Source organism: Lithobates pipiens, unplaced genomic scaffold (assembly GCF_037356315.1).
Source record: "Lithobates pipiens isolate NorthernLeopardFrog02 unplaced genomic scaffold, aLitPip1_a1.2 Scaffold_23, whole genome shotgun sequence".
NCBI lineage: Eukaryota > Metazoa > Chordata > Amphibia > Anura > Ranidae > Lithobates > Lithobates pipiens.
Genome location: NW_027507785.1, coordinates 54101466 through 54115787, shown reverse-complemented (window position 1 = coordinate 54115787; position 14322 = coordinate 54101466). Strand labels below are relative to the sequence as shown.

Below are 14322 nucleotides of genomic sequence, written 5' to 3'. Positions count from 1 at the left end.
ACTATGCAGCCGCCTAGGGTGCCCTGCTGCCTAGGGCGCCCGGTCACTGGTTTTCCTACTCTCTTCTCTCTGCAGCAAGCAATTAAGTCTCAGCATCAGCAGGCAGCCGCCGCTCCGTTCACACATAGTGTCAGAGGCGCAGAAGTGGTGGAGGATTGTGTCTGTCTCCCGACTCCCGCAGCAAGCAAACATTCATTGAATGGCACTGGTAGGCTGCATTGAAGGGCGCTGGTAGGCTGCGTTTGATGGGTGTTGGTGAGGCTACATTTGATGGGTGCTGGTGAGGCTACATTTGATTGGTGCTAGTGTGGCTACATTTGATGGGTGCTGGTGAGGCTGCATTTGATGGGCGCAGGTGAGGCTACATTTGATGGGCGCTGGTGAAGCTGCATTTGATGGGCGCTGGTGAGGCTGTATTTCATGGGCACTGGTGAAGCTACATTTGATGGGCACTGGTGAGGCTGCATTTGATGGGCGCTTTATTAAAAAGGTGGGATTTACATGGGCAGGGAAAAGGGGTGGAGACAGCCAAGAGGGGGGCGGGCAAAATTAGGTTTCGCCTAGGTTGTCAAAAATTCTTGCACCAGCCCTGGCTATTTATTGACCCTTGTGCCCCGTACACACGACCGCTTTTCCCATCGGAATAAACTCTGAAGGTTTTTCCGACGAAGTTCCGCTGAAACTGTCTTGTGTACACACGATCACACCAAAGTCCGATCGTCAAGAACGCGGTGACGTACAACACGTACGACGGGACTAGAAAAAGGAAGTTCAATAGCCGGTAGCCAATAGCTTCCGTCTCGTACTTGCTTTAGAGCATGCGTCGTTTTTGGTCCGTCGGAACAGCATACAGACGAGCAGTTTTCCCGATAGGAATTGGTTCCGTCGAAAATATTTAGAACATGTTCTATTTCTAGGTCAGTCAGAATTTTCGGAAAATAAAAAGTCAGATGAGACATACACACGATCGGAATATACGATGAAAAGCTTCTGTCAGACTTTTTCTGTCGGACATTCCGCTCGTGTGTACGCGGCATTAGGAAAATCTCCCTGTAGACCGCCAGTGTGTTCATTCCATTTAGCGTAACATCACAAGCAGTTTAAATCCATACAAAGCGTCGTATGTAATAGCTTAGAAGATGGAGGAGAATTGGCGTTTCCTATAACAACCAGTCAATTTAAAGATCAACTAACCAAAACTCTTTTTTTTTTCAGGCTTGTAATAAGCAGGGATGGTTTAGGACAGGGGTCACAGAACCACTGGTGGTTATAAACCAGCCCCTGCAATTATAAGGTCCTACATGCATGGAAGGCAACTGACCACCTGTGATGGAGCTACATTCCTTCCATTCAACACCAACGACGGGGCTATATTCCTCCTACTGACCAATGATGATGGTACTACTTTCCTCCTACTGACCACTAATAATGGGGCTATATTTCTTTTACCGACCATCAGTCTTGGGCTACATTCTTCCTACTGACCAACAATGATAGGGGGCTACTTTCATTCCAGTAACCGCCAGTGATGGGGCTACATTTTTCCTACTTACCACTAATGATTAGGCTACATTCCTTCCACTGACCATCAACGATGGGGCTACATTTCTCTTACTGGCCAATAATGATGGGGCTACATTGCTTCCACTGCCCACCAACAAGGGGGCTAAATTTCCTTCACCAACCTTTATTGATAGAGCAACCAGTAATAGGCTTCATGCCTACTACTAACAACTAATGATATTGCTCCTTTCTTCCATTGACCACCAATTATGGGGCTTCATTTCTCCTTGTGACCACTAGTGATAGAGCTACATTCCTTCCACCAGTAATGGGCTTCATTCTTCCTACTGACCACTAATGATAGGGCTACATTCCTTCCACTGACCACTAATGATAGGGCTACATTCCGTCCACTGACCACCAACAATGGGCTACATTTATCCCACTGACCAATAGTGATGGGGTTACATCCATCCAACTGTTTACTAATGATGGGGATGCATTCCTCTCAATGACCACTAATGATGGGGCTACATTCCTTTCATTAATCACTAATGATGGGGCTACATTCCACTGACAACTAATGATGGGGGTACATTCCTCCCACTGACCACTAACAATAGGGCTACATTGTTTCCGCTGACTACTAATGATGGGGCTACATCCCTCTCACTGACCTCTTATGATGGGGCTACATTCCTTCCATGGACCACTAATGATGGGGTTACATTCCTCCAACTGACCACTAATGATGGGGCTACATTGTTTCCACTGACCACTAATGGTGGGGCTACACTCCTCCCACTGACAACTAATGATGGGGCTACATTCCTCCTACTGACCACTAATGATGGGGCTACATTCCTCCAACTGACCCCTAATCAGGGCCGGTACAAGGGGTGGGCAGAAGGGACGGATGTCCTGGGCGGGACCATTTACTGGAGGAAGGGGGGCGCAGTAGAGGACACGCTACAGGCCGCCTGTCCTGAGGCCACTTTTATCCGTCACTCCCCTTCCACCTTCTCCTCTTGTTTGTCACACAGCGCCGGGAGCACCGTGTGTCACATAGCTGGGTCTGTGTGTATGTTCGGAGGTGCCGTAACAAGGTCCCACCCCTTAGACCGGCTCGTGTGGTAGCAGATTGAATAAGTATTCCACCTATCACACAAGCCGGTCTAGGGGGTGCGGGACCTTGTTACGGCGCCACTGAACACACACACAGACCCAGCTATGTGACACACAATGCGGCGGGAGATGTCCGCTGTGTGATCTAGGGCAGCCTGGGCAGGCTATGGTGAGTCTGCATGCATAGGCAAAGTAAGGCTGCTATTATGGGCACAGAGAGGCAGCATTGATGGGCACAGAGAGGCTGCAATTATGGTCACAGAGAGGCTGCGATTATGGTCACAGTGAGATGGCATTGATGGGCACAGTGAGGCGGCATTGATGGGCACAGAGAGGCTGCGAGTATGGGTACAGGGAGGCTGCGATTATGGGCACAGAGAGGCAGCATTGAAAGGGCACAGAGAGGCTGGAAATATGGGCACAGAGAGGCTGTGATTATGGGCACAGAGAAGCGGCATTGATGGGCACAGAAAGGCTGCGATTATGGGCACAGAGAGGCTGCGATTATGGGCACAGAGAGGCTGCGAGTATGGGCACAGAGAGGGTGCAATTATGGTCACAGAGAGGCTGCAATTATGGTCCCAGTGAGGCGGCATTAATGGGCACAGCAAGGCTGCGATTTTGGGCACAGAGAGGCTGCGATTATGGGCACAGAGAGGCTGCAATTATGGTCACAGAGAGGCTGCAATTATGGTCACAGAGAGGCTGCGATTGTGGGCACAGTGAGGCGGCATTGATGGGCACAGTGGTAGGATGCATTTGATTGGCACTGGTGAGACTGCATTGATCTCTTGTATCATGTCTGCAGTCTCTGACCATGTTTAGTATGATGTCCTCAGTCTCTAACCATCGCCTGCATCATGTCCTCAGTCTCTAACCATCTCTTGTCTTATATTATGTCTGCAGTCTCTGAGGGGAGTTTTCTTTATTAAGAATGGTATTGGTAATATGTAGCAGGAAGGGGGTTAATGCACTGTCACTGAGGCGTTAGTATGATTCCTATCATCTGTAGGCACTGTGGCTTTTCACAGTGGGGGGGGGGGCAGTTTTTCATCTTCGCCCTGGGCACCGAATGACCTTGTCCCGGCACTGCCCCTAATGATGGGGATACATTCCTTTCATTAACCACTAATGATGGGGCTACATTCTTTGCGCTGACCACTAATGATGGGGCTACATTGTCTCCGCAGATCGCTAATTATGAGGCTACATTCCTCCCACTGACCACTAATGATGGGGCTACATTCCCATTCCTCCAACTGACCACTAATGATGGGGCTACATCCCTCCCACTGACCACTAATGATGGGGATACATTCCTTCCACTGATTACTAATTAAGGGGTAAATTCTGTTTGCTGACCACCAAGGATTAGCAGTATACTTTGACCAATGAACACCAATGACAGCAATGGCACCATCAAACCTACTGCCCACTAATACGGGCGGAATTTATTACTCCTAATGGTGATGGGGCATTTATTACTCCCAGTGACCACTGATTTCAGGGCACTTATTACTCTGACTCACGCCTAGACATTTTTTACTCCTATTGACTACCAACACCAAGGGCATAATTTACTCCTATTGACTACTGACCTTGAGGTATTTTTTTTTAATCGCACTGACACCAGGGCATTTATCACTCCCACTGACCATTGACAGCGGGGCATTTTTTACTGACTGACCACAGTCCTTTGTACAAACATTATGATGGACGCTAAAATGGCTCTTTATTTGAAAAGTTTGGAGGCCCCTTCTCTAGAAATCCTGTCATTCGTTTATTCCCGTCTGAGTCCCCAGCAAAATTGCTGATTTTCGATTCAACTGAATACGTGTATGCCGACATTTGTCACCTGTGAAGAATCATACAATCACCAAATTATGTTTGCCAGGAATCCTGATCTGCGTCAGTCTCTGCAGATCAATCTAATCCGCATTTCCAGGACAGAAAACTTCAGATTCCTAAAAAAAAAAAAATCTGGAGCCTTCTTTGGCCTCCAGATCATTCGATTTGCTCTACTTTTACAGACTAAAAATGTATATCCAATTATATAAATCGATCGAGTATCATTAACCACTTGCCTACCGGGCATTTAAACCCCCTTCCTGCCCAGGCCATTTTTCAGTTTTCAGCGCTGTCGCACTTTGAATGACAATTGCACGGTCATGCAACACTGTACACAAACAATTTTTTTTATCATTTTCTTCACACAAACGGAGCTTTGTTTTGGTGGTATTTAATCACTGCTATTTTTTTTATTTTTTTACCAAAAAAAGACCAAAAATTTTGAAAAAAAAAAAGTCTTTTACTTTTTTTCTGTCAGTTAATTTTGTAACCAAGTAATTTTTCGCATTTACTGATGTGCGCTGATGAGGCAGCACTGATGGGCACTGATAGGCTGAACTGGTGGGCATTGATAAGGTGGCACTTATGGGCATTGATGAAGCGGCACTTATGGGCACTCATGAGGTAGCACTGATGAGGAGGCACTAATATGCCGCACTTATGGGCACTGATAGGTGGCACTGGTATGTGGCACTGATGAGCACTGATAGGTGGCACTGATGGGCACTGTTGGGTGGCACTAATGGGCACTAATAGACAGCACTGGTGGGCACTGATAGGCAGCACTGGTGGGCACGGATAGGAGGCACAGATAGGCGGTTACAGATGTGCACTGCTGGGCATTGATGGGTGGTACTGATGGGTGAAACTGATGAGCATTGATCAACAGCAGTGATAGGCATTGATGGGCAGCTTTGATTGCCAGCACTGACTGGCATTGCTAATGGGCACTGATTGGTGGCACTTGTGGGCGGTGGTGGGCACTGATTGCTGCCACTGGTGTGACACTGTATTAATTTATTGTAATCAGTGCACTGATGATCCATTAGTCCTGTGTAATGATGGAGGTAGTATGGAGGAGGGGGTCCCATGTAATGATGGAGGTAGTATGGGGGATGAGGTCCTGTGTAATGATGGGGGTAGTATGGGGAGGGCATCCTGTGTAATGATGGGGTAGTATGTTGGAGGGGGTCCCATGTAATGATGGAGGTAGTATGGAGGGGGGGGTCCCATGTAATGATGGAGGTAGTATGGGGGGTCCTGTGTAATGATGGGGGTTATATGGGGAGGGGACCTGTGTAATGATGGGGGTAGTATGGTGAAGGGGGTCCCATGTAATGATGGAGGTAGTATGGGGGATCGGGTCCTGTGTAATGATGGGGGTAGTATGGGGAGGGGGTCCTGTGTAATGATGGGGGTAGTATGTTGGAGGGATTCCCATGTAATGATGGAGGTAGCATGGGGGAGGGGGTCCTGTGTAATGATGGGTGTAATATGTTGGAGGGGGTCCCATGTAATGATGGAGGTAGTATGGGGGATGGGGTCCTGTGTAATGATGGGGGTAGTATGTTGGAGGGGGTCCTGTGTAATGATGGGGGTAGTATGTTGGAGGGAGTCCCATGTAATGATGGAGGTAGTATGGGGGATGGGGTCCTGTGTAATGATGGGGGTAGTATGGGGAGGGGGTCCCATGTAATGATGGAGGTAGTATGGGGGAGGGGGTCCTGTCTAATGATGGGGGTAGTATGGTGGAGGGGGTCCCATGTAATGATGGAGATAGTATGGGGGAGGGGGTCCTGTGTAATGATGGGGATAGTATGGGGGGGTCCTGTGTAATGATGGGGGTAGTATGGTGGAGGGGGTCCCATGTAATGATGGAGGTAGTATGGGGGAGGGGGTCCTGTGTAATGATGGGGGTAGTATGGGGAGGGGGTCCTGTGTAAAATGGAGGTAGTATGTGGGAGGGGGTCCTGTGTAAAAATGGAGGTAGTATGGGGGAGGGGATCCCATGTAATGATGGGGGTAGTATGGGGAGGGGGTCCTGTGTAAAAATGGAGGTAGTATGTGGGAGGGGGTCCCATGTAATGATGGGGCCCAAGAAAATGTTTGCCAGCATCCAATAAAATATTAAAGATGGCCTTGCCTATACCTGTTGAAATATATAGACACCAGTAGACATTAAAGGGCTTCTCTATCTCTATCGGAACCCCCTTTGCTTGGGAGCTGGGGGTGACCTGCTGTGCTCAGCCCACCTCTAGACCAAGTTTCTCAGCCTCACTACCCAAACCCTCCAATGGCCTTAAACCCCGTTGCCCAAACCCAGCACTGCTCAAGAAGAAGAGGGGTTTCTTACAGCCTTCATGAAAGTAGTTCACCCCTTTTATTTACTGCCCAACATCAACAATTACATTGTCTGCTTACCTTGTGCTTTAACGTCTCTTAGCTCTTGAAGTGACGGACGGACCTTAGGTACAATGCATCCTTCCTAAACAAAGTGCAAGCACAGGTTTGCAAGCCCCAGAGCGACTCTAAGACTAGGTAGGCGATAAGATGGCAGTCAGTGAGGAGTGTCTCAGACATTAAATAATTTATGAAGAAACCAAGTTCCGGGAACAGAGAGACTTGTGTCACCTAAATAATGCACCATGAAAACAACTTAGTGTAAGTGTTGCAGTAAGGCTCAGAAACTAATAGGGGAAGGGTTTTCTGTCCCTTGTGCTGGTAATACATGACGCTTAAGGACAGAGGCATGATATATGGTGGCACTTAACTTTTTACTAAACCAGGCGCAGAGAAGGAGATGACTTTGCCTGGAGCTTGCACATTTGGAATTCAGGAGATTCCTTTATGTCAAGTTTGAGAGTACATAAAACCTCACCCATCCAATGTAAATCTAAAGGGAAAAAAAAAATCCATTAAGTCTATATAAATACGCCAGTAAAAGCTCTGGTTATTTTTAAACTCTGCTGTGCAAAATTCGGTATAAACCTTGTTTGTATTTCTCCCGTCATCATTTGCAGATTGGTTGACTTTTCTGTTCCGCTGCCAATGAGAATGTCAGTAGTCGCTGCTGAATGGGAGAAAAGGGAAAGAGTATTGTCTGTCATCCTGTCTACATCTCTGATAAGTCTCGTGCATTGGTGTTGGGTAGTGTAGTGCTACCCCCCCCCCCCCCCCCCCCCCAGGGTTTGCTGAGTGTTGTGGCCCACCTGTCACCCTGCCCAGCCCGGCATTCACTCCCAGACACTCCAAGACAATGAACAAATCCATCCGCTTTGTTTTTGTATTTTATTGAGGGATTCGATTAGAACTTGGAGGGGGTTAAGGAATTCATGAGATGCCCAGAAAATGATTCTTGCATGGTATGGGGGGTCAATTCAGATATTCTCCTTCTGCACAACGCTTCCTGCAAACTATCTCACCTTCTCCCTCCAGCACAGTTCTTTAGGCTCAGCTAGCACATGGTGAGGCCTAACTCTGGTTTTAGCCAGACCTCAGCAAAGTTCCTTATTACAGGCAGGGACCGCGGGCCCCTTTAGTGCTAGCTGACCTTTTTGGTGGACTACTGATCCCAGTCAGACCTTTGCAGACCCTGACAGGTCTCCCAGCTGCAGCAGCCTGACTTCGCCTGTAAGATCACAGTCTCTCCTGCTGGCTCTACATCCATCTCTGACTGCACATTCCCAGTCCTCTCTGGCATACCTCTTCCAGCTCTCCCGACTGTGCCTGCCACTCACCAACACCTGATGCATCCCTATAAACAGAACTGATTCTGGACGCTCTTGAAAAATAGCCTTTTTTTATTCAGAAAAATTCACATCAAAATAAAGGATGGAAATCGCTGCAGACAAAAAAGCTAACACCTGATGGATCCCTCCTGGAGATTTGCCCAGCAGTGTTCCCCACTGTCCTCTCCTGCTCCTGTTCAGGACACCCCTGGGGTTGTGTGGGGTTCCTTCAACCTTCAACAACCCCCCCCCCCCCAGACTGGGGGGCTCCCTCCAAGGCCCCGACAGCCTAACACTCCATCTCAAGTTCTTCCACCTGAACAACTCCTCCCCAGTTGGCTGACTCTAGTTATTTAAGGGGGCCTGCCCCTTGCCAATCCAGGTTGGGGATTGGTCAGGGCTCCTTAGAACACCCCAGACAGCTCCACTTCTCTTCCCCACCTTCCTTCTAGAAGCCTCTAGAAGCAGAACGGAGGTAACCGAAAGATGAAACTAGCTGTGAGTCACCAGTTTACTCCAAAGCACTCCCAGCCACAGATCAAAACAAACAGGCCTAGCTTTCAGCTAGGCCTGTCTAAATTTACCTGCACTGACAAAAATCTCAACTCTAGCACCTACCTAAGTAGAGGAGGCTACAGTAGATAAGAGTAAAGAATCAGACTTTGTCAAAAGAAGTAAAACAAAATAAGGGGAATCATAAGCCTTTCATAATAATCGTGTACAGAAGTAATCATTTAGGACTTAGAATTCATATGCTTGGTCATGATTTGATCTTTAAAAAATGGCAGAAGCAAAAAATTAAATAAATAAGCGAAGGGCTACGTGACAAGGGGAGGCAGAGAAACTAGATAGGATAGGGTTAATGGAGTCAGAGAGGGGATGGTACTTACCAGGACTGGTTAATTCATGGAGAGTCGGAGAACCGCAAAAGGGTATACAGGATAGGACCTGTGAAAGCGGCAAGTAATCGGAGCCAACGGACGTGGAAGAAGCTTCACACCCTCCCTGACTTGGATCTCTTTTCATGTTGGTTATAATGTTTTGGGGGTTGGGATAAAGTTGTGGAGAAGTTTAAAATAGGGCTAGGTTATGAAAAGAATCCCAAGCTTTGAACATCTCACGGAGCACTGTTCAATACTTCATCTGAAAATCAAAAGTGTATGGCACAACTGCAAACCTACCAAGACATGGCCATCCACCTAAACTGACAGGCCGGGTAAGGAGAGCATTCATCAGAGAAGCCGCCAAGAGGTCCATGGTAACTCTGGAGGAGCTGCAGAGATCCACAGCTCAGGTGGGAGAATCTGTCCACATGACAACTATTAGCCGTGCTCTCCACAAATCTGCCCTTTATGGAAGAGTGACAAGAAGAAAACCATTGTTGTAAGAAAGCCAAAGGAAGTCCCAAGAAGAAGTTTGGAGTTTACGAGAGGCCATGTGGGGGACACAACAAACATGTGGAAGAAGGTGCTCTGGTCAGAACTTTTTGGCCTAAAAGCAAAATGCTATGTGTGGTGGAAAACTAACACGGCACATCACCCTGAACACACTATCCCCACCGTGAAACATGGTGGTGGCAACATCATGTTGTGGGCATGATATTCTTCAGCAGGGACAGGGAAGCTGGTCAGAGTTGATGGGAAGATGGATGGAGCCAAATACAGGACAATCTTAAAAGAAAAGCTGTTAGAGTCTGCAAAAGACTTGAGACTGGGGTGGAGGTTCACCTTTCAGCAGGACAATGACCCTAAACATACAGCCAGAGCTACAATGGAATGGTTTAGATCAAAGCATATTCATGTGTTAGAATGGCCCAGTAAAAGTCCAGACCTAAATCCAATTGAGAATCTTTGTCAAGACTTGAAAAGTGCTGTTCACAGACGCTCTCCATCTAATCTGATAGAACTTGAGCTATTTTTCAAAGAAGAATGGGCAAAAATGTCCCTCTCTAGATGTGCAAAGCTGGTAGAGACATCCCCAAAAAGACTTGCAGCTGTAATTGCAGTGAAAGGGGTTTCTACAAAGTATTGACTCCGGGGGGCGCCATACAAATGTACATCACACTTTTCACATATTTATTTGTAAAAAAATGTAAAACCATTTAGCATTTTCCTTCCACTTCACAATTATTGTGCCACTTTGTGTTGGTCTATCACAAAAAATCCCAATAAAATACATTTACGTTTTTGGTTGTAACATGACAAAATGTGGAAAATTTCAAGGGGTAGAAATACTTTTTCAAAGCACTGTATTAATGGTTTTGGAATGGGGTGTCCAACAAGCTCATATACATAAGAGTGACGGTCAGGTGTCCACAACATTTGACCTTGTCATGTATTAGTAACTAACAAGCGATTTCACTGGTGAGTATCTATATGATAATGATATTATGGATTTTGGATTGGGTATTTATTTATAACTGCCTTTGACTCGTAATAATTCTGCTTCACTTTCCCAGACAAGTTTACATTTTTTTTCTGTAGATTATTGATTGTTTCAGCTATTTCTTTCTTTTTTTCTCTAGAGAACAACCTGAACGAGCTGTGCGGATGTAGAGCCAGCTGCTAAATGCTCTATTCAGTCTGGAAAGCGCATTGGGATGTATTTTTTGCTGTTCATTTACCAGTCTCTGACTGTGAGCCATATGGAAGATCGACTAGAACTACAGAACACGCCTGAATCTGTAATTTACTGACCAAGAAGAAACAGATGTTGAGTAACATTATAAACTCCTTGGGAGCTCTGGCTGGTGACCAATGGGATCTTTTTTCTTGGTTGGCTCGCCAGTATAACACATTACTACTCCTATACAATGCCGGTTTCTATAATGGCCTCCAGTGCCATCATGTCCCTTTACTGGGAGGTCTTCCCTCCGATGCCCACCTGTCGGGTCTACTGCACACCAGCCTACCAAGATGGGCAGTTGCTTGTCATGGGGGGATGTAGCAAAACAGGACTTCCTTTGGACACTGTGGAAATGTTGGACGTGGAATCCCAGACATGGGCTGTGCTACCTCCACTTCCGACTTCCCGGGCTGGAGCAGCCGCTATCACCATGGGTAAACAGGTTCTGGTGATTGGTGGAATGAATTCGGAACAATGCCCTTTGTCATCTGTGGAGATATACAACAGCGATGAGGGAAGGTGGGAAACAAAAGCACCACTGTGTCAACCATCCATGGGCATTAGTGCCGTTGAAAAAGGTATGTACTGGCCCTCAGTTATTGAGTTGATTGAGTGTACCTGTGGTTACAATAAACTTGTTAAACTTATACTTCTGTGCAAACTCCCAGCTCAGCATTCTTTTCTATTCTTTTTTTTTTTTTTCTTCTGTATTATGGAGATATAGTTAATGGGGAGGTCTTGTAAAGGACATTTAACCACTAGAATATCCAAAATAAAAAAGAAGCCAACAAGTGATTCAACGTGGTAAAATTTGCCCTCTAAAATGTGGAAACATTTGCTCTTTGACAATTTTTTGCAGTGAATTAACCTATCATGTCCTCCACAGAGAGCCTTATGCCGCGTACACACGATCGGAATTCTCGTCGGAAAAAGCTCTGATGGTTTTCCCGACGGAATTCCGACGGAATTCCGACAGAATTCGGCTCAAGCTGTCTTGCCTACACACGGTCACATCAAATTCCGATCGTTTATAACGCGGTGATGTACAACACGTACTACGGGACTAGAAAAAGTAAGTCCAATAGCCAGTAGCCAATAGCTTCTGTCTCGTAGTTGAATCTGAGCATGCGTGATTTTTGGCGTGTCGGAATTGCATACACATGATCGGAATTACCGATAGAAAGTTTTTCTGTCTGGAAAATTGAGAACATGCTATCAATTTTTGGCTGGCGGAAATTCGGACAGCTAAATTCCGATTGGAACATACACATGGTCGCATTTTCCGATGAGAAGCTCTCGTCTGTCTTTTTCTGGCCGGGAATTCCGATCGTGTGTACGCAGTATTATAGTTACCCTGTACTGAAAAAATCCAAACACTCAAGCACTTAGACAAAAGGTACTGCTCATGATATCTTGGCAAGTAATATCTTACTCAATGAAGCCCTCCTGAGATCGGGTTATCTTCAATGCACTGCAGAAAACACACACAGAAGGGTGCAAACACTTAGCGCATTACCAAAATAGACATTTAATTAATCTCATAAACAATTGCGTATTCGTTAAGCATGAATAAAAACAGGCGTATCAAACAACAACTTCAATGTCATTTACTCATATACCGCATGGTTGGAAGGCTAACGTGTTTTGGGGGACAAGCTCCCTTTCTCAGAGCTAACCCAACCACATGCTAAGCTCTGTGTCTGCTGTTATAAGTACTCCTGTATCTGGTGGCTCTGTAGGCCTGTGTTGATTTTTATTGAATAGTTTCCCAGCACAAAAACCTGTGCCCTAGAACTTCAATATGTGTACTGAACCTCTTAGTATGTGTAGTATTTTTAGTATGGGGAAGAAAAGCATCCATCTTAACAATGGTGTGTTAAAGTGGTTGTAAACCCTAGGACAAAAAAGAAAAAAAAACCTGCAAGACAAAGGCATAATGACCTAGTAGGCGTAGCCTACTAGCTCATTATGAATTACTTACCTGAGAACGAAGCTCCTGCAGCCGTTTTCGTACACCACTCCGGCGGCCGTTCAGGTTTAGGAGATATCCAGGTTTCAGGTTTAGGAGATGTCCAGGGTAGTTACAGGTAGTTACAGGTAAGCCTTATTATAGGCTTACCTGTAGCAAAAAGTGTGTTGTAAGGGTTTACAACCACTTTAACATTCCTGTGATGCTGTACTGTGAGTAAGCTTCAACCTACAGCTTATTGTAGTGACCTTGATGCCCTAGAAACCAGTTATTGGAATATCAGATACAATATATGACCACAATTTGTCAACACCTGACCATTACACCTATATCAGCTTGTTGGATATCTCATTTGAAAATTATTACGAAGCTGACCCCTGTGGGTCTCTGGCAGCCCCCACTCTTCTGCGAAGGCTTCCAATAACACATATGGTAGTGTGCCCGTGGGAATGTGTGGGAATATACATTTTTCAAAGGAAGACTGGGATTGCAGTTATTGAATCCCAAAGGTGTTCTGTAGGGTTGAGGTCAGGGCTTTGTGCAGACCACTCATTTCATCCACATCAAACTCATCAAACTATGTTTTTATAGAGCTGACTTTGTACATGGGGCACGGTCAATTGAATTAAAAAGGGCCTCCAAGGATGGAAGTGCACAACTGCCTAAAATACCGGTAAGTTTGTATGCTGTAACATTAACACTAAACTTCACTTGAAACACACAAATTTATGCATCTGAATGGGGTGACCACATACTTTTGGCTATATGGAAATACGGTAGACGGGTGATGATAAACCTTTGTAGCGCTCACCCCCCGAAAGGGCCTGCTGATTTGCCATAGGTTCCTCTCCCAGATTAGTGCAGTGGCAGCCAAGCACACAGCAACAGTCACTCTTTCTGACTCAATGAACAGTCTAGGGCACAGGTGTCAAACACAAGGCCCGTGGGCCGAATCCGACCCTACAGGCCATTTCACGTGGCCCTCACACCTCTCCTGTTGCCCCCCCCCCCGGGCCTCCTCCAGACCTTTACTTTCTGCTTTAAAGCAATGCATCCAGCTTCTTCCCAGCAGCAGCATAAGGAAAGTGGGGTGCACTATGATGTAAGGGAGAGTGGGGGACTCAACTTCTGATGGTGGGGTGGCTCTTGTCTAGGAGGAGACATTGCCAGCCTGAAGGGCTGCTGCCCTCCTAGGCAGCCCAGCTGAAATTCTGCTTATGCTCACCAGAAATGCAGATTGGCTAAAGTTGGGGGGCCTCATAACTACATGCACTGGACATCTAATCTTACAGATACAACTGACCCTTTTGAGCGCAATCATAATGCTGATGCGGCCCACAATGAAATTGAGTTTGACACCCCTGGTCTAGGGGGTTGCTGTTTCCCAATGTATTGCTAAATAAACTTGGATAGGGCATGGGGAGCAGTGGGATACTCCATCAACGCTGAACAGTAACAAGAGGACACTCTTCACTTGGTCGCTACTTCTTAGAGCGGTCCCTCTAGTAAGAGCCCAGAGAATGA

The 14322-nt window shown here is 46.3% G+C and overlaps 1 protein-coding gene across 1 annotated transcript in view; it reads left to right on the top strand.

The window, feature by feature from the left end:
• The window catches only part of KLHDC8B (kelch domain containing 8B), a 241482-nt gene that overhangs the window by 66843 nt on the left and 160317 nt on the right, over positions 1–14322 (top strand). Inside the window, exon 2 of the mRNA XM_077451636.1 lies at positions 10729–11407. Within this exon, the coding sequence (XP_077307762.1) occupies positions 11017–11407 (391 nt within the window). The 5' untranslated portion in view covers positions 10729–11016. The remainder of the gene's footprint in view (positions 1–10728; positions 11408–14322) is intronic.